The 21,976-nt window shown below is 33.6% G+C and overlaps 1 protein-coding gene across 1 annotated transcript in view; it reads left to right on the top strand.

Moving 5' to 3' along the window:
- Positions 1-21,976, top strand: part of Chmp2b (charged multivesicular body protein 2B) — a 40,395-nt gene that overhangs the window by 7,484 nt on the left and 10,935 nt on the right. Inside the window, exons 2-4 of the mRNA XM_046430528.2 lie at positions 8,754-8,845; positions 15,331-15,525; positions 20,175-20,277. Of these exons, the coding sequence (XP_046286484.1) occupies positions 8,754-8,845; positions 15,331-15,525; positions 20,175-20,277 (390 nt within the window). The remainder of the gene's footprint in view (positions 1-8,753; positions 8,846-15,330; positions 15,526-20,174; positions 20,278-21,976) is intronic.

The following is a 21,976-nucleotide window of genomic DNA, read 5'->3' on the forward strand; positions in this document are numbered from 1 at the left end:
TTCCCTAAGTGGTGTTCTTGGCATAGGCCAGAAAAGTGTGGTGGGTGGGGCTGTTTCCAGGACCTTATTAATCTCACTGAGTGAACGGTAATGGAGAGAACATGCTGTAACAGACCTATATACCTTTAGCATTTTCACATTTGAAAGTTTTCTATTATCACATATTCTGAAGTATTTCTCAATAGCCCCACAAGGTAGATGAAGTGTTAAAGTTTTTTAAAAAGTTCAGGCTTTTTTTTTTTTTGCATAAAGAAAGAAGCAGAGTGTGGACAGGAACCATATATTCTATCTATCTCCTAGGTATCAATAGTACCTGTACATGTTTCTGTGATTGTCTTGATGGAGATCATATTATCGGACCTAAGTTCAGCTGCTCACTGCTTGAAAGCCAATACTTAGGAAATGAAAGATGATGAGAATGAATCAGTTTCGTTCAGGGATGGCCTGTTAAGATAGAGAGGCTATGGTCCATCAATGCTCCATTTTGGGGAACTCAGGTAAGTGAAAGGGGTTTTATAGGGAGAAGTGAAGGGAACTAAGACAGTGAACAGGAAGGCTGCATGCTGAACAGAATCTTCATCATCCAAGACATGTCTTCTTTTTTCTCTGGCCTAACTTGAACATCACAATTGATCTTGATTCCTGGGACTAGTTACTGTGTTTTCCTTAAACAGATATGTTGCCTCACCACAATTTATGTGCTTTGTGTTAGTCTGTACATAGGATTGAAAAACAAGGAGAGGCATTACACATTGAGATGTTATCTGAAGGTCATCAGGTATACTGGGTTCTGTACATGGAAATGAAAGTTAATTAACATCTTAGAGATTAGCTGGTTAGTTAAGTGATCCATGTTTTTGTTGTAGAAAGACATCTTTTCATAGTTCAGGTTTTACTGCTGTTAAATTATGAGTCATCTTTCTTGATAATCAGTAGGTTTTATTTTTCTGTTTAAAGGAACGTGTTAAATGTGCTTTTTAGACCAGTCCTTTTACATTTCATTTTAACTGTACTCTCTTAGAATATGAAGTATAATATATTGAGATAGTATTTAACATCAAGTAAAAAATGGGAGTATTGACAAACATCTAAATAAATATGTTATCAAACCACTCTTAGAATCTTTGAAATAAAAGAGTTTATTGGACCTTACACATCCTGAAACAAGTTGCCACCACATCCAGCATTAATTATAGAGAACAGGTGGCAGAATGTCTACTGGACCTCTAGCGAAGAGTGATTTTATAATGAAAATTTGGGGAATTAGCAGAAGTTTTTATATTGACTTGCAATAAGAGAGTTGGAATAATGTGAGTTGGGGAAAGCTTTGGAATAAGAAGACAGATAAGAAGAAATAATTGTTGCTTTTGGGTTGGTTGTGATGGTAAATAGAATGTGGTGATGCCTAGGGAATAATGATGGAATTTTCTATATAAGGTTCTAACATATATTCGGGATTGTGAAGTAGGTTTTTGTTATTTTGTTGTTGATTAATTTCCCCCATCTCTCCTCATCTCCATCCTCTGGCCCTTGTAATTAAATTTAGGGGATCTCTTCTTATATGTATTTCTTGCTTTTGAAGAATTTGTAGCCTTGTGATGATATGAAACCTAAAAAGAAATAAATCTAGTGGAAAAGAAATCTGGCTTTAAAAAACATTAAATATGTCTCTACTTTTTTCATTTTATCCATTCTGAATTATCTAGAAGCCAAATCATTAAATGTATGTTTAACATAGTGGCTGCTTAAGAAAAATTGAAGAGCAATTTATTTGTTTTAGTCTATTCCTATTGTTTCCCTATGAAAAGATGTTTTACTCTCATTTTCTATTTACCATAATATGTTTTAAAGTGTTATAATCATAACACTATGTAACATTAGATGCTCTGAATTTATAGCTTGGAACTGTTTAAATATTAATAGGTCTATTAACAAGTGTGAGACTGTGGAATATACAGTACTTAATTTTCTTTATTTTTCCTTTTATGATATATAGTGATACTTAATGTACATGTAGTTATATAAAACTAAGAAAATTAAAATCAAACTGTTATTAAATTTCATGTTTGTTTTTGTCATAACACTTTCTTTTTTTCAATAAAGATGGCTATACCAATCTACACCCTTGATTGTTGGAAAACTAGGTGTCCAATAATATATTTTAATTCTGACACTAATTATCCAGAGTTAGAGTAGACCTTGTAGAGCAAGGACTCAGTCTAACAGGACTGTCCCATCCCAGATGCCACTTGCAACTCCCAGGTTGCCTGCCACTCATGCTTCTTTCTGACCAGGTGTTCCCACAGCTTACTCTCCAGGGTTGATAATTTGATAGGACCGCTCTCAGAACTCAGGAAAGTGCTTTATTTACAAATACTGGTTTATTGTAAAGAATATCACTCAGCAACAGTCATGTGGAAGATATATAGAACTAAAGGAGAAATGCAGAGCTTCCGTGCCCACTCTGGGTGTGCCACCTTCCCATCAAATAAATGTGTTCACTGCTGTTAGGAAGCTCTGAATCTCTTTGGCATTTTATATTCAAGTCTCTGAAATCCTCCCACCCTTAGGTACAGGGAGGGAAAGGGGCTGAAAAATCAAATGTTTGATGTTTCTGGTGTCTAGCCCCATCTTTATCCCACTTCCTCCTTCAATCCACACATACAATAGCATACTCATATGTAGTAGAAAGGAACTTATTCTGAAAGATAAAAAGGATTTGTTATCATTTAGAATATCCCAAGGGTTTTAGGCCCTTTGTGTCAGGAACCCATAATAAAAACCAAATTTATACTTTTGATTTTACTAATCTAGTGATTAAACAATGTGTATTGATAGAATTCTAAGTCTTAGCAATCAAGGCTTTATCAGCTGTGTACACCTATGTCAATTATCTGACCACAGTTAACTTGTCAGTATAGTGACTTTGCTTTCCTGGGTAGTATTGTTGTGGCTGAAGACCATAATCACTAACACTGCACCGTCACTTTCTCTTACCAGGTGAGTTTGGGAGACTTTGGTAACACAAAGGGGTTGTACTTCATATTTGTAATTTTAGTTTTAAATTTAGAGCACATTTTCTATCAAAATAGTGGGTAAAGTGGTAAATGTCTTCCTTCATACCAACCTGTTGGCAATGGCAAGGTAGGAAGCTTGGTCCAGAAGCAGTGAATTAGGTGTGTTTGAGTTGAGGATGAAGAGGCTGATAATTGCTTTGAAAGGGAACAGTTTTTCTTCATTGTTTGTCGATCATAGATGTTTGAGGAAAGAGATTTTGATTTATGGGCTAAATTATGTTCTCCACTTTCAAATGTATGATGAAGGTCTGATTTCAAGTGTGGCTGTATTTGGAAATAGGACCTTTAAAGAGGTAACTAAAAGTAAGTGAGGTCATAACGGTGGGGTCTGGATTGAACTTGACTGGTCTGATGAGAAGAGGAATAGACATCAGAAAAGGCACACAGAGAAAAAAGACCATGTTTGGACACAGCAAGTAGGTGATCATCTATAAGGCAAGGACAATGGCCCAGGAGAAAGCAAACCTAATGGCACTTGATTTTGTACTTCAGTTCTCCAAAACTGTGAGAAATACCTTTTGTTTAAGCCTCTAGTTTGTGATATTTTGTTCTGATAGTGCTGGCGTCAAAAAGACAAAACCACAACAAACTTAAAGATCTTAATTGGCTTTATCTGTGATTCTAGATTGGGTTTCTAGATTATGGTTCTAGATTGGGATTCTAGATTTTATTCTATGGAATTTTATGAATAGAATTTCATAGATTGGTCATTTCAGAGTTACTTTCCTAGTTAGGCAGGGACAGAGAGATAAATAATAATCTGATAATAAATAATTAACATCAGTTACTTCAGATACCTTTTTGAAGATTAAACTTAGAGAACTTCATTGAAACTAACTTTGGAAGTCTGGCTTTTGTCTCCTGATTTCTTAGAAAGTCAGCTAACACTTTACATTTAATGACATGAAATATGTAGTAAGAGTAAGTCTGTTTTTATTTTTAGTGGTCTTTTGGGACCTAGTACAGGAACTTCATCAAAAGCGATGACCTCCTGTAATTTTTATTTAACTCTAGTAACTAATACATTCTGTTATTTTTACATTAGAATCCAAACCAATGCTCCATGAAACAGTAATATCTAGGAAATGTTAATAGATATTTCTTAAAAGGGATTCTTGGTTTAGTAAATTTGACAAATAATCTATAATATATTTTCCTCTTAAAGACTTGCAATATGTATTTACATATTAAACATACAGTATCTTGAAGCAAAGAAATTTTTTTTTCAATTTCAACATTTCCCAAATATTTGTCTACAATAACATCTTCTCTCTCTCTTTTAAATAAGAAGTGTTTTCCATCAAGTCCTAGTCATTTTAGGAGAAGAAAGTTATTAGCAGGAGAAAAAGCCCCCACTTTCTACATCTTCACTGTAGAGATACTATTGAAAAAAAAATCCAGGAATTATACCAAAATATGGCACTAAAGAATGCTGATTATTTTAAATTAAAAGAACTTAATAGCAAACACTGGAAGAAGCTGTCTTCTTGTCTGCTTATAGTCTAAACCCCTAAGGAAGAAAACAGCTACCTCCATATCTCTTCCCTGAGCTGCCATTAATTAAACTCACATCATAGGAAAAGAAACCAGAGATTGTTGACATACTTAGTCACATACCATCATCCTCTGTTTCATTCATTTACATATTATGAGGTGTTCTGCATGCCAGCTACACTTTTTCCCAGTCCGTGTATTTCCCTAGAAGTCATTTATTCGTCCCTTGACATTCCCTGTCCTCCACTTCCACAAAGAGGTATATAAATTTCTAAATAGTGGGTAATAATAATTCAGATAGTTTTGAGCTGGTAGTTAACCATATTCCTGTAAATCCCCTCCTCCATGAATTTTGTGTGTGTGTGTGTTAAAAAAAAAATGTATGCTTTTTCTCCTATTTAATTTTTGTCAGTTTATTCCAGTGACTCTTCAGAGAGTGGAGATTTCCCTTCACCCCTGCACATGTGTTTCTATATGCAACCAACATCAAGAATGGGACCCAGTAAATCTTGAGCAGTAGAGGCCCACCCTATAATCTAATGGAGAAATAGGGTCAACAAAAGAGAGAAAATAGATTTCTTATAGATAAGATATAAGAGTTTTGGCATCTTATTTTAAATTTTATTCCAAAAGCCCTTGTAGTTGACTGGTTTATATCAACAATTTAACCATAATAACTATTAATGTAACTACTAGTTACATATTATACTAAAAAAGGATGAGTGCTGGCTTATTTTAGTTGTGTTAAAGGTAAAATTCATATAACATTAACTATTTTAAACTGGGAAGTTCAGTGACTTTCAGTACATTCACAGTGGTGTGTTGACTACAATATATAGATCCAAGACATTGCTATTACCTCACAGTAAACACATTAAGTAGTGACTCAAATTTCTCCCTTCTTCCTACTCCCTGACAACTACCAATCTGCTTGACTTTATGGATTTATCTACTCTGGCTATGTGGTTTAAGTGGAATCATAGGTTGTGATCTTTTTTATCTTGCCTCTTTTACTTACCATAATGTTTTGAGGTGCATCCATGTTGTAGTACATTTCATTACTTCATTTCTTTTGACAGTTGAATAATATTCTGTTGAATGTATATAATACAGTTTGTTTATTTGTTCAGCTTTTCATGGACCTTTGGATTGTTTCCACCTTTTTATATGAATAGTGCTATAAACATTCATGAAGAAGTATTTGAGTTTCTGTGTCAATTTTTAAAATTTATTTTAGCTGATACATATGAATGTAAATATTATACAAATTAATGGAGTAACATGTAATATTTTGGTACATGTACACATCAGATCAGGGAAAACATGTCTGTCTTCTTATGATTTCTTCATGGTGAACACTTTCAAAATCCTTTCTTAAAAGATTTTTGAAATGTATAGTATAGTGTTTCCTGTAGTTAATTACCCTATTATGTACTAGCATATCATAACTTCTTGCTTCTAACCTTATCTTAGTGCCTACTGATCAGCTTTTCCCCCATCTCTTCTTTCCTTCTTTACTCTCCAGCCTCTGATAATCACCACACTACCCTCAACTTTAATGAGAACAACTTTTCTAGATTCTACATACAAGTGATATCATGTAGGACTTGTCTTTTTAATACTGGCTTATTTCACTAAGTGTAATAATTTCTGTTTCCATCTATACTGATGCAAATGACAGGCTTTCATTATTTTGTGGCTGAATATTATTTCATTGTGTTTGTGCCATATTTTCTTTATTCATTGATCAGTTGATGACACTTAGGTTGTTTTCATTTCTTGGCTGTTGTATGTTATTTACTTTTTGTGTGAGTACTCCAAGACCATGGTAATATAGATGTCCCTTTCACATAGTGATTTCATTTCTTTTGGATGTATACCTAGTAGTGAGACTGCTGGATCATGTGGGTCAGCTTTTATTTTTTAATGGAACCTCCATACTGTTTTCCATAATGGCTGTACTAATTTACATCCCCACTGAGGGTGTGTGAGTTTCCTTTTTCTTCACATCCTCATAGACACTTATCTTTAGTCATTTTAATAGTAGCCATTTTCATTAGGGTGAGGTAATATTTCATTATGATTTAAATTTACATTTTCCTGATAATTAATGATGTTGAACATTTTTTTCATATACCATGTTCTTTTGAGAAGTGTCTATTAGGTCTGTTGTGCATTTTTAAATCATGTTATTTTTATTCTTTTGTTTTTTTGCTCTTGAGTTCTTTGGAGTTCTTGTGTGTTCAGGATATAAATCTCTTGTCAGATATATAATTTGGAAATATTTTTCCAGTTCTATAGGCAGTCTCCATTCTGTTGCTTGTTTCTCTGTGCATAAGCATTTTGATTTGATTTAATCCCATTTGTCTATATTTGCTTTTGTTTTCTGTGCTTTAAAGGTCTCCTGTTTAAATTCTTTTGGGTAAATATGTAGGAGTGGAATTTCTCTATTATAGGTTATTTTTAGTTTTAATCTTTAAGGATAACCACACTCTTATCCACAGCAGCCAGATCTTTTTACATTCTTACCACGAGCACACAAGGGGTCCAGGCAACACATCTTTATGGACAGTTTGTTCTCCTTTTTTTTTTTTTATTATAACCATTTGAGTGGATGTGAAGTGGCTCCTAATTTCCCTAATGACAAATGATGTTTTAGATCTTTTTTATGTGTTTGTTGACTCTTTGTATTTTCTTTGCGAAAATGTCTATTTAAGCCCTTGCCCCTTTCATATTTGGGTTGTCTTTTGTTCTTGAGTTATACAAATTGTTTATATATCCCAAGTACCAGATTCTTATCAAATATGTGTTTTTCATTCATTTTCTCTCAATCTATAGGTCATCTTTTCACTTGATAATGTACTTTTTGAGGCATAATACATTCATTTTTATTTAGTCCAATTTATAAGTTTTTTTCTTTCATTCATTTCTTTCATTAAAAGCTTATGCTTTTAATGTCATATTTGAGAACTCATTGCCAATTCTGCGAAGACATGAAAATTTACATCAGTGTAGTCTAAGAATTTTATGACTTTAGCTCTGATATTTGGGTTGTTGATCTTTTTTGAGTTAATTTTTGTACATGGTGTGGGGTGTTCTTTACCATGTGGATGTCCAGTTATGTCATTTTAAGAGACTGTTCTTTTTCTTATTTTTCATCTATCTCTATTGAAAAGATGCTCCAGTGAAGTGGATAATATCACTGGTTCAAGAGACAGAATGCTTTGAGTCCAAATGTGATGTCATCACTTTTACCACCTATGGGATGTTGGCAAGTTATTTAACTTTCCTAACACTCAATTTGTTATATATAAAATAATGCAAAAATCAACTCTATAACATTTTGAACATCAGATTTGTAATATGAGTGAAACACTTAATAAGATTCCTGACAATAAGAAATCAATGTTGGCAAAATTAACAGTGACATTGTGTTCCTTTTAAGATATTGCTGTTATATTACCCAAATATAGCACATCAATCCTAGGTTATATGTCAATTTTACCAAAAGTGGAAATAAAGAATCCAAATGTATTGAGGTAAGTTAAAAAGAGATTATGATTGAGTGGACACATACAGTATATCAGGGCATTTTGTGAATTATTTACTCCTTAAAACAATCCCTATTTTATTAACAAAATGAAAGTTTTAGAGTGTTAGCTAAATTTGCCAAGATATAATTAATTGTATAATAAAGTGATAGAAGTGTGATGCAAATCCACATCTGCCTCATTAAAAGGTTTCATTATGTTATGACTTACTGTAGGAAAAAAAGGCAATAAAATATGAGACATGCCTTTCTTTCTGAAATTCCTATACCACTGGAGTAGGAGAGATGGTTTGTGTGTGTGTGATATGTATCTACCATATAAAATCATGTACTAATTAAAAAAGGGAATAGTTCATTGTGATGTAATATGCACTTATGGTTAAACCTCAGACTATCATATTTCCATTTATCTTCTGTCAATTCTTTATAATCAGTATTTATAATCCATGGTTTACTATTTCAGTAATTTTTAGTGTATTAAACTGAAGGAAAACATTTTTAACATCTAATAAAGCAAGGCTTTTTTTTTTCCTATTACAATTTCTTAGTCCAGTATTTTAACGAAGTAAATTGTATAATGATAAATTCGCTTTTTTTTTTTTTGTGTGTGTGTGTGTGTGTGCTTCTTATAGATGTAATAAAGGAACAGAATCGTGAGTTACGAGGTACACAGAGGGCTATAATCAGAGATCGAGCAGCTTTAGAGAAGCAGGAAAAACAGCTGGTAAGTAGAACATTAAATTTCAGTTTAACTTTTCAAACAAATTTGGAAGCTGGTGTCAGAATCATTAGCTAACCAGGAAAAAAGCACATGGCAGGTGGTAAGTGATTTACTTCACTTAGAAATGACATTTAATGCTTTCCTGCATTTTCTGCTTACGTTCATTATGTTCTGCTTTCATCACAATTCTGTGTATTCTTCTGAATATAGAATCAGATTATTCCTCAGTTTGTGAAAATCAAAAAATGCTTCTCAAATAGAATTACCTTCTTTTTAGTTAACTGCAAAGATAAAATTGTCACAAAAAAACAAGAGAGTTATAGAAAAGTTAAATTAATTCAGAGGTGTCTTATGATATTTTAAAGATCACTGTGTTTGTGGCAGTGAATACCATTTTTTATAAATAACATATTATTGATGTTTCTAAATGTATATTGCTTCAGATGTTTTTCTATAAAGCAGTTTTATTGAGAGTATAATTGACATGCAATAAACTGTACATATTTAAAAGGTACAGTTTGATATGTTTTGATATAAGTATTAACACCTGAAACCATTACTGCAGTTTATGTAATGAACAGAGCCATTGTCCTCAAAAGTTTTCTTATACCTTTTGAAATACCTTTTGCACATCCCTCCCTTTCTTTCCTCAGTGAGGCAAATACTGATTTGTTACTGTAGATTAATTTATTTTTCTAAAAATTTATAAAAATGGAATCCTATCTGAACTCTTATGGCTATTTTCAGCATAATCATTTTGAGGGATTAATATTGTTACATGTATCAGAATTAATTATTTGTTATTCATGAGTATTAATCCATTATGTGGATATTTTTCAGTTTGTTTATCCATTTGTTGGCCTATGGACATTTGAGGTTTTCCTGGGTTTTAGGCTGTTTTGAATAAAGTTGCTATATACAGTCAAATGAAGTTTTGTGTAAACATTTATTTTCATGGGGGGTTTTCTAAGAATGAGTTTTTACTGGGTCATATGATAAATATATGTTTAACTATTTTGCAAAGTACCTCTAATATTTTCTCTTCCCATTAACAGTGTAGGAGAATCACAATTTTCTGGTAGGAACGCATTTCCTAATTCACAAATGATGCTCAGTATCTTTTTATGTACTTTTTGGTCATATATTTATCTTCTTTGTGAAAGCTCCTATTCAAGTACTTTATTTTACCCATGTTTTTTCATCTAGGTGTTTTCTTATTATTCAATTGTGGTAGTTCTCTATATATTGTGGATATAAATGCTTTATTCAATGCATATTTCGGAAATAAGTTTCTGGTCTTTTACTTCATTTTCCTGTATGTTTGGGGGGAACCAAAGTATTTTATTATTATTTTCTTCTTTGACTAGTGCTTCTAGTGTCTTATGAAATCTTTGCCTAACCCAAAGGCACTAATACTTTCTCTCATGTGTCCCTTAGAATTATCATAGTTTTAGTTTTTACATTTAAAACTGGGAACCATACTGAATTAAACTTCACCTTGGTGTCAAATAAGGTTCGAGGTTTTTTGTTTTTGTTTTTTTGCATGTGCAACTTGAGTTGTTCCAACATGATTTGTTGCTGAAATCTTTCCCTTATCATTTTTATTGAAAATCATGTCCAAGCATGTAGGGGCATCTCAGGGCTCTATGCTGTTTCATTGAACTATCTGACTGTATGTAAGTCAATACCACACTGTTTTTACTAATATTTTTGATGGTAAGTTTTCAAGTTTAACAATGTTAATCATTCGACTTTGTATTTCTTTTTTACATAATTGTTTAGGCTATTTCAGGTGCTTATATTTCCATATGAACTTTAGAGTAAACCTGTCAACCACAAAAACAATTAGATTTTGATTGGAATTACATTAAATATGTAAACCCTTGGGAAGAATTAACATTTTAACAATAATAAGTCTTCCTATCCATGAATATTTTATGTCTGCATTTATTTAAATCTTTAATTTTTCTCAGCAGTGGTTTGTACTGTTAAGTATAGGTCTTGTACTTCATTTTTCATATTTATCCCTAAATATCTCAGTGTTTGCTAAATTTTTATTTTTTATCATTTTTAAGAACAAATTTAATTTCTGACATTTTTCACTAGTATATATACAGACACATTAAATTGTTGTGTGTTCGTTTTGAATCCCATAGCCTTCCTGAGCTCATTTATTCTTGTAGCCATTTTGTAGATTTCATGAGATTTCTTTTTATTTCCAGTGGTATTTTTAAAAAATTTATTTATTTTAATTAGGCATATACAACAGCAGAATGCTGTTGATTGTACACAGAATGCTGATTCATTGTACATAGTTGCAGCACAACTTTTCATTTCTGTTTGTACACGATGTAGCATCACATCATATGTGCAGTCATACATGTACCTATGGTAATAATGTCCATCACATTTCACCATCTTTCCTGCCCCCATAGCCCTCACCTCTTCTTCCTCCCCTTTGCCCAATCAAAGTTCCTCCATTTTTCCTATGCCCTCCCCCATTATGGATCAGCATCCACTTATCAGAGAGAACATTCGGCCTTTGGATTTTGGGGATTGGCTTACTTCACTTAGCATGATATTCTCCAGTTCTGTCTACTTACCTGTAAATGCCATAATTTTATTCTCCACTTTCTTTATCCATTTATCTATTGAAGGGCATCTAGGTTGCTTCCGCAGTTTACCTATTGTGAATTTAGCTGCTATAAGCATTGATGTGGTTGCATTACTCTAGTATGCTGATTTTAAGTCCTTTGGGTATAGATCAAGGGATAGCTGGGTCAAATGATGGTTCCATTCCAAGATTTCTAAGGAATTTCCATACTGCTTTCCAGAGTGGGTACACCAATTTGCAGTCCCACTAGCAACATATAAGTGTGTCTTTTCCCTCCACATCCTCAGCAACACTTATTGTTGTTTTTATTCTTGACATAACTGCCATTTTGACTGGGGTATGAAATCTTAGAGTAGTTTTGATTTGCATTTCTCTAATTACTAGAGATGTTGAACATTTTTTCATATATTTGTTGATCAATTTGTATATCTTCTTCTTAGAAGTGTCTGTTCAGCTCCTTGGCCCATTTATTGATTAGGTTGTTTGTTTTTTTTTGGTGTTAAGTTTTTTGAGTTCTTTATATATCCTGGAAATTAGTGCTCTATCTGATGTGTATGACAAAAATTTGTTCCCAAAACGTAGGCTCTCTCTTTACCTCATTGATTATTTATTTTGCTGAGAAGAGGCTTTTTAGTTTGAATTCATCCCATTTATTAATTCTTGATTTTATTTCTTGTGCTTTAGGAGTCTTGTTAAAGAATTTGGTATGTCATCTTGACTCATTAAAACTTTACATTTCCTTTTCCAATCTTTTTTCCTTATTTTTTTTCTTTTCTTTTTACACTATCTAGAACCTCTTATAAAATATTGAATAGAAGTGATGTTAACAGACATTTTTATCTTTTTACTGAATTTAGAGGGAAAACATTCAGCCTTACATGATTAAGTCTAATATTACTTACAGGCTTTGTATAGATGCCCTTTTCCAGCTTGTTCAATTTTGTTTTTATCTAATTTGCCAAGAGTTTTTTAATCAGGAATGAATTTTATTAAGTTTCACTTGGTATTTTTTGCATCTATTGAAATGATTGTGTAGTTTATTAGTCTGTTAATACAGTGAAATACATTGATTTTTCAAAAGTTAAAACAGAGCTGGACACAGTGGCACACAGCAGTTTGGGAGACTGAGGCAGGAGGATCATGAGTTCAAAGCCAGCCTCAGCAAAAATGAGGCACTAAGCAACTCAGTGAGACCCTGTCTCTAAATGAAATACAAAAAAGGGCTGGGGATGTGGCTCAGTGGTTAATGTCCCTGAGTTCAATCCCCAGTACCAGAACCAAAAAAACCCAAAACAAAACAAAACAAAACCATAAAACCAAAAACAACAACAATAAAAGTTAAAATAGCTTTTTGCTCCTTGGAATATACCCCTCTTGGTAATGATGCATTTGTTCATGTATTTTCAACTTTTTCAATTTACTGAAACTTTGTCAAGAACATTGCATTTATGTTCATGAAAGATGTTGATTTTTAGTTTTCTTTTTGGTGAGATATATATGTATACACACACACATATACATAATTATATATTTGTGTGTGGGTTTTGTTTTTTGGTTTTTTTTGGCTGTTGTAGTAAAAATGCTGAACTGGCACATGTCCTTTACCGTTTTCTTTACTAAGATATTTGTGTATTAGTTTCTTAAATATTTGATAGATTCATCAGTAAAATCATCTGTGAACATCGTTTTCTTTGGGAATAGCTTTGTAAACTACAAGTTATTTTTTATTGTAAGCAGATATCTAATGGGCTAATTGGGCTATCTCTTATGTTGAAGGACCTTTTTTTTTGAATATATGAAGTAATTTGTCAATTTCTACTAAATTTTTAAGTGTAAAGACATAGTGATGTATGTAATATTCCCTTGTTACCTTTTAGCATCTTTAAATTAGGAAGTGATGTTCTCCTATACATTCCTATTATTTATAATTTATATGTTCTTTGTCTGCCCTAGTTATTTGTTATTTTCCTTCACCAGTTTAGCTCATGGTTTTTTGGTTAATCTTGTAAAAAAGAAAAATAATTTTTGCTTTCACTGATTTTTCTGTACTGATTTTTTTGTTTCCTAGCTTATAATTTCTTTCCTATTTATGTATTTCCTTCTTTTTGTTACTTTGAATTCATGTTTTTCAAATATAAGCTCTAATGCTATAAATTTCCTGAGAACTATTTTAATTGTAGTTTACACATTTTGATGTTGCTTTTTTATTGAGTTCAAAATACTATCTTATTTTTACTCTGATTTTCTTAGCCCATGACTTAACTAAAAACTGTGTTTTTAAATTTCCACTTAAGATTTCCCTTCCATATTTGCATTATTAATTGACAGTTTAATTTCTTTTGTTAGAGAATGTACTTTGTATAATTTCAGTCTTCCTAAATTTACTAAATCACTTTGTGATATAGATATGGAATATTTCAGTAATCATTTAGTATATACTTGTAAAGAATGTGTAATATACTGTTGGTGATAAAATTTCTTATAAATGTAAATCAGGTCAAATGAGTGATGATGTTTTAAAGTCTTCTTTATCATTACAGATGTCTTGATCACAGTATTCCTTCCTTAGCTGTGGTTTCACTTTCCATTGTTTTGGTTACCCATGATGAACTGTGATCTGAAAGTATTAAAGGAAAATTCCAAAAACATAATTCATCAGTTTCAAATTGTACACTGTGTTAGTAACTTGGTAAAATCTTGTACCTTTATACCATCTAGCTCTGTTCCACTTAAAAATGAATTTTCTTTTTGTCCAATGTATCACACTGTATATGCTACCTCCCCATTAGTCCCTTCATATCTGTCTGGGTTATCAACTCATTTGTAACAGTGTCAAAGTACTTGTGTTCATATATCCCTTATTTTACTTAATAATGAGCCCCAAGTGCAAGAGTAATGATGGTGACAATTCACATATGCCAAAGACAAACTATAATGTGCTTCCTTTAAATGAAAAGGTAAAAACTTATCATAGATATATATGTACAGGGGAAAAAATAGAATATATAGGGTTTGGTACCACACACAGTTTCAGACTTCATTGAGGACTTTGAAACATCTCTCCTGTGGATAAGGAGGGACTACTATAATTTTAACAATTATAGCTATGTACTTGAGAGAGGAGATAATGATATCTCTTATGCTATTTGTGTTTGTTTCTTCTTTAAATCCTGTTAGTTTTGCTTCCTGTATTTTCAAGCACTGTTAATTAGGTGCATATGCATTTATGATTGCCTTGAGATCTGTATTTTTTTCCTTTATTATCATGAAATGCTTTTTTAAAATTTCTGATAATATTCCTTGTTCTCAAGTGTATTTGTTTTGTTATTAATTATAGCCATCCAGATTGGCAAACTTGTGTAAATATTTATATAATTTTTATTTTTTCACTTTTTAATCCAAATTTGCTTTTATATTTAAAGTTGGTTTCTTGAGGTAGCATGTAATTGGATTAACTTATCTATCTAATCTGACACTTGCCCTTTTAATTGATGTATAAGATGGACTGTTTCATTTAGTGCAGTTATCTATATTATTACTATATTATCATCTTTAAAACAGTCACCAAATATCTGCCTACCTACTTTTAGACACTTTTAAAACATTTTTTTTCTGTGTTCTATGTATCTCCTGTTTTGTAGACTTGCTTTGTATTCATAGATGGAGACGCTAGTTCTCCCCTTCCCATGTGAACATATAGATATAGAATAAATAGCCCTCTCAAATTACTTTTCCTCTCTATGTCCTTTATGACAACCTCTTCCTTTTAGGGAAAAATAATGTATAACTTATTATAGATCTTTTCTTCTGAAATGAGTCATTCAGAACTACCCCTTGATGATTTTATTTCCCTCCTCTTACTTTTCCCTTTTAGGAATTAGAAATTAAGAAAATGGCAAAGATTGGTAATAAAGAAGCTTGCAGGGTTTTAGCCAAACAGCTTGTACATCTACGGAAACAGAAAACAAGAACTTTTGCTGTAAGTTCAAAGGTTACTTCTATGTCCACACAAACGAAAGTGATGAATTCCCAGATGAAGATGGCTGGAGCAATGTCTACCACAGCAAAGGTCAGTGGGAGGCTTTGTGTCCAAATTCCATCAAAGATATGTAAATATTAATATTCAAATCAGATTTCTAAGCACCTTCTGGGGTGTGTGTGTGTGTGTGTGTGTGTGTGTGTGTGTGTATGGTACAGAATTCTAGGCCTTAGTAATTACTCTGTATTGTTTGTTGGTATGTTTTAATATAAAATAAGGACATTTCCGCTTTCCCAAGATCACATATAGTTTCTAAGTTTATAATAGTTCCTTAAAGCAGTGTTAACTTTTTTCCACAATTGTCAGATCTTGAGGCTGGGGTTGTAGCTCAGTGGTAGAGTTCTTGCCTCCCATGTGTGAGGCACTGGTTTTGATCCTCAGCACCACATAAAAATAAATAAGCAAATAAAGAGATTGTGTCCATCTACAACTTAGAAAAAAATTAAATTGTCAGATCATTGGGATTCTCATTTCATTAAGTTGTCATTTTTTACTACTTTCTAGTAATAATTTCTTCTTGATTCACTTTTATGAATGTATTAGAAGGATGTATGGATAGTGTCAAAAGGATTTATCAAATAATGTTTTTTCAGGAGTTTTATATTTTAACTATATATATGTAACATAGCATATATATTAACACACACATATGGCTTTCATTGTAGAGTTTAAAATCTGAGTATATAATCATTTAATAAGTAATGTCCTTGATATGTATCAAACACTGTGAGTAATCAAAAATGGTTTTACAAAAAGACTTTGCTTTTGCAGAGTTTGCAGTTCAGCTTGGGGAAGCATAAGGTATATCTGATAGGAAACTTGCTGCCATACATTAGTCTGTATGAAGCTTTGTTGAACTGCACAGATCTTTGAGTAGGATGGTCCAAAGGACTTTGTAAAATACCTAGTCTTAAAGGAATTATGAGGTGTTAGATGTAGGTAAGGGGGAGTATGAATATAAAGAGCCAAAGGGAAAAAATCCAGAGAAAATTATGAGGTATATATATTATGAAAATGATATGTGTAGTGGGGTCTCTTTATTAACAGTAGTTATAGTCTGTGAATTCGGGAATAATGAAATAGCAAATATTGCACTATTGCTCTTATGGGGAACATTGTGGACAGCTTCATGTGAGGCTTTTGTTCACAACATTTGCATTGACTAATCTATACCCAGCCTTATTTTATGTGTGTTTCTGTTTAAAGACACCATATTTAATATATATTGTCAATTTATTAATACATAGTGACAATAGCACTATGCCTCATGCATAAATGAAGCTTATCTACCTTGTGTTTTCTCTGTAAGGCACACTGTACCTTCTTTCACTTAGGAACATTAAACAGCACATTAGTACTATGCTTAGGGACTTTTTAAAGTGCAAAATCACCAATAATAACCAAAAAAAATGATAAAAATGTATTACTAAAGAGATTGCCAAAGGTATACTGATTTACAGTATGAAAGCTGAAACAAGAAGGTAGTGCATTGCCTGTTGGGTGACTCAATTTAATTTGTCTCTCTGCCCTTGTCACCATATTAAAGCATTGTAAATATTGATGTGAAGTTACAAATAAATTTTAGCAACTAGAAAAATTTATACATATGTATTCCACGAATAACAAAAATCAATTGTGATTTCTGCTTGGACTACGAAAAACATGCAAACAGAATGCATCTATTTTATGAGGTATAAAAAGTGTAGTAACACATTCTGTAAAAAATAGAGAAAGTTTCAGCATAAGTTTTGTTTCTCAGTTAACTTACTCTTGATGGATTTTAGTCATTTTACAATCAAAAGTTTGTAGTTAAGGGCAAAACTTCAGAACTTTTGTTTCTTTTTGGCCTTACAGATTGACAGTTAATATCCGTTTGATTTTGGGGAAAGATCATTTTGGAGATCACTTAGGTAGGCAGTAGTGTTAGGGGGGAACAATTACTCATTTTTTAATTTTCTGTAACTAATAGACTAGGAAAACATATTTAATATAGTTTTCCCATGTAGAGATGTCTCAGTTGGAATTCTCACTTAAATATCTTAGAAATGTGTTAACTTACCAAATATTGTTTAGGTTCTCTATGTGGCCACTACACTAGATAGTGGGCATGAAATGGAAAGTAAAACCTGGCAAGGGCTTAACCTTCATAGAGCTTAATGTCTATATAAGCGGTAGCACATTTAAGAGGTAGTAGGAAAGCTCTGCTTAGTTCAAATCTCATTTCACTTAGCTACTGTGTGATCTTGGGGATATTATTTAGCTTTTCTGTGCCTTGATTCTCTGTAACGTAGCAAAAATACCATTTAACTTTAATATTATTATATGTAAAATGCTTAGAACAGTGTCTGGCTTACTTATGCAGGCATTAGCTACTCTATCACCATCCTCCTCATTAATGTTATTAGCATTATTTACCACAATAATGTAAGTTGCAATTAAAGTAATATAATTTAAACCAACAAATGTAAAATTTTGTCTGTAGTGCTGGGTTTTAACAAGAGTGTTCTAATCTTGAGTGTCAGTGGCTGTTTCCTTATGAAAGTAGCTTCTAACTGCAGTGTGAAGTGTTGATTGTGAAGCAGGTGGAGAGGAACACTACAGGTGAGGGAAAAGTAAAGGTCTTGTGGCAGGAGAGAGCATAGTAGTTAAGGAAATAAAAGATCAGTGTATGCCTGTAAGACAATGGTAGCAAATCAGACCTCTTGTTAAATAGATTGCAGCTGATGATGGGTCTCTTTGGTAAGTTATGGAATTTGACTTTTAACACTAAGAGCAATGAAAAGGTTTTGGAGAGTTAGGTATAGGAGGCAGTGGGGGACTGGAGGAGTCGAGTGCAGTGGCATATTGATGAAAGATTACATTGGCATAGCATGAGTAGAGATTGTGTGAGAAAAGACTGTTTTTTTCTTTATATATTTGATACCAGTATATTGTCAGTGTATAATAATCTTTTAATATACCAGATTAACTATGAATAAAATACATATATATTCATGCATATATAGTACATCATATATGTAAATTGTGACTACACGAGAATAGTAATCTCTGTCTCTCTCTCTCTCTCTCTTTTTTGGTACCTGGGATTGAATCCTGAACCCATAGGGGCTTAACCACTAAGCCACATCCCCGGTCATTTTTATATTTTATTTAGAGACAGGGTCTTGCTGAGTGCTTACCTCTCAATCTCCCTGCCTTAGCCTCCCAAGCCACTGGGATTACAGACCTGCATGCACCACCATGCCCGACAATAACCTCTTTTAATGAAATGTATATATTTGTATATACATTAATGTTATTAAGTATATACAAGAATTTTTTTACATATTTTTGCAAAACAATTTTTCATAATTATTTATGGTTTAAAGTGTATTAATAGCCTGAGTAGCTATGCTAGTATAACCTCTAATCCTTTTACACATTGAAAATTTTAAGAAAAATTATAATTAAACTTCAAAATTCTTTTAAATTTAAATATGACCTACTTGCCACATGTTTTTCACTGCTGTGACTAAAGGATCTAACCAGAACAACTTTAGAGGAGAAAAAGTTTATTTGGGGGCTCACAGTTTAAGAGGTCTTAGCCCATAGAAAGCTGGCTCCATTCCTCTGGGCTTGAGGTGAGGATGAACATCATGGTGGGAGAGGGTGGCAGAGGGAAGCAGCTCATGTCATGGTTATCAGGAAGCAGAAAAAGTGAGTCTCCATTCTCCAGATACAAAATATATATGCCATAGCCACCCCCCAATTCCCACCTTTCCAGTGATACCCTACCCCTTCAGTTACCACTCAGTTAATCCCTACCAAGGGATTAATTCATTGATTGGGTTAAGACTCTCACAACCCAATCACTTTTTCTCTGAAGCTTCTTGCATTGTCTCACATGTGAGCTTTTGTGGCTGAGGACACCACATCTAAACCACAACACCATGTAACAGGTCAATTTAGTTTTCCCTTTAGAATAGAAGTAAGTTTTATATTGATAATTTTTTTGCTATATAATTTTTGCCTGCTATTCAGATGAAGTAGTTTGCACTGGTCTTTATTATGTAGATGTTAAACATGTGGTTTTTAAATGACTATTCCGTTTTTTTCTAGAATAGTTAACACTGTGTTTTAGAATGTCAGAGTATGTATTTTTTAAAAGCCTATGTATATGTGATTGTGTGATGTGCTTTCCCTAGATTTATTTCATGGTAAAAATTTTCTGTTTTGGTACTGTGGATTAAAACTAGAGGTGCTGGGCTGGGGATGTGGCTCAAGCGGTAGCGCGCTCACCTGCCATGCGTGCGGCCCGTGTTCGATCCTCAGCACTACATACAAAGATGTTGTGTCCGCCGAAAACTAAAAAATAAATATTAAAAAATTCTCTCTCTCTCTCTCTCTCTCTCTCTCTCTCTCTCTTAAAAAACAAAACAAAACAAAAAACTAGAGGTGCTTTACCACTGAGCTACAACCCCAACTTTTTTTGTTGTTGTTGTTGTTTTTGAGACAGGGTCTCACCAAATTGCTTAGGGCCTCACTTCACTAAGTTGCTGAGGCTGGCCTTGAGCTTGTGATCCTCCAGCCTCAGCCTTCCAAGTCACTGGGATTACGGACATGTACCACAGTGGCCTGGCACTCCATGGTAAAAGTTTTATAATTGTGTAGCTAACATTAATCTTTTTATATATTTACAGACAATGCAGGCAGTTAACAAGAAAATGGATCCACAAAAGACATTACAAACAATGCAGAATTTCCAGAAGGAAAACATGAAAATGGAAATGACTGAAGAAATGAGTAAGTTTCAGGAAGTTATGATGAAGTGTACAATTTTCCCATCTTTGAATTAGCCCGGTGCATTTGCTAGCAGTCTCATATTCTCATACATGAAGGCACAAATGAGGAAACAAGGAATGATAGAGCAACTATATAAATGTTTATTTTCATAACTTCAATATACATTTATATTGGCAGTGTTCAAGGCACAAAACTCTTACTGTATAACTGAGGGATAAATATAAGATGTCAAACCATATTTCTATTATATATTGGCTTTAACAGTCTTACTTTATTGATTATCATACCCAAAAAATTGTGAATAAAATAAGTGTTGGGTAAGTTAGGTAGTTTCAGAATTATATAAATTCTGTCATACCATAAAAGAGATATATGTATTAGAGGTAGAATTAATGGAACCGTTTTTTTTTTTCTTTTCTTTCACAGAATGTCATTTATATTTAGTTTTCTTCTTTGTAAGTGTATATGTGTGTATATATATGTTTTTTTTTAATCTTCTTAAGAGTATTGACTAAGCTTTATGAGGCATTTGGTTTATAGTACCAAATTCTTCACTGAAAGACCACACCAATTTTATTTTGTCAAAAATGGATGAGTAACTCCTTACAACTCCCTGGTCAATATTGAATCATTACTCATATGTCAAAAATGTGCACCACTGTTTTGGAAAAATATTTCTTGGTGATTTTACAGCTATGTAGGGATATGCCGCAGTCTGGCTGGGCACAATCAGGAGCCACTTGTCAAAAGAAACTAACTTTATTTTTAGAACCACACACGACAAACAAAATAGTCTCTCAGGAAAAACCCTCAGAGCCTCAACTGCCACCACCGGCTTTCCCCAAGCCTCTCTCTCCCCCACAAGCTTCTCCCCCCCTCCCACAATCCTCCTGCTCTTGAGGCCGATTGGCTGGGTCACGTGGGCGGAGCCAAAAAAGTCCCCCAATGAGCAGCTCCGTGGTCTGAAAGGGCAGGGAAACAGTCCAATGAGCATCACCGCAGAGGAGCCAATCAGCTAGATGTTGCTGGGGCCGAGGAGCCAATCAGCTAGATGTTGCTGGGGCCGCTGTGAGCCAATCATCAGCCAGCAGCTGGAAGTTTGCTGGCAGCTGGAAGTTTGCTGGGGCCCCTTTGGCTGTGGCTCTCAACATCTCCCCCTCTCTGTTTAAACAACAAGCATGTGGCTTAGGGACCGTGCCTGTTAGGCAGTCCAATTCAACATATGGTCCTTACCCGTCATCGGATGAACTGACCTCTAGGCGTCAGCCTCCTGTCTTAGGTTGGTACCACTGCAATTGGATCATACCCGTCACTGACTACCGGTCCAGCATACAGCCATACTTGTGGATAGGCCTTTGCACCTGTGGGGGGGTGAGGTTCTTTGCCTCACCTCTGTTGGCCCCCAAATTTTAGACCATCACTAGTAGAGGAGGATGCAAAATGCCATGACATTAAGCCAATTGAGGGCTCCTTTGAAAAATTGTACCACCGGTGACATCATCAGCAAAAATACCCCAACACTACCACAAGTCACTGCACCAACAGATAGTTCACAATGCATACAGGTGAGCTCACAATGTGTCCAGGCAAGTTCTGCAAGCAGTTCAGTGATGGCTATTGTAGAAGCTGTAGATTGGTTTTATCTTTGACTTCACCAGCACTGGGATGAAGATAGGAATTCTGGCAATAATGGCTAAAG

Source organism: Marmota monax, unplaced genomic scaffold (genome assembly GCF_021218885.2).
Source record: "Marmota monax isolate L192 unplaced genomic scaffold, Marmota_monax_Labrador192_F-V1.1 WCK01_AAM20220418_F8-fsc00016, whole genome shotgun sequence".
Taxonomy (NCBI): Eukaryota; Metazoa; Chordata; class Mammalia; order Rodentia; family Sciuridae; genus Marmota; species Marmota monax.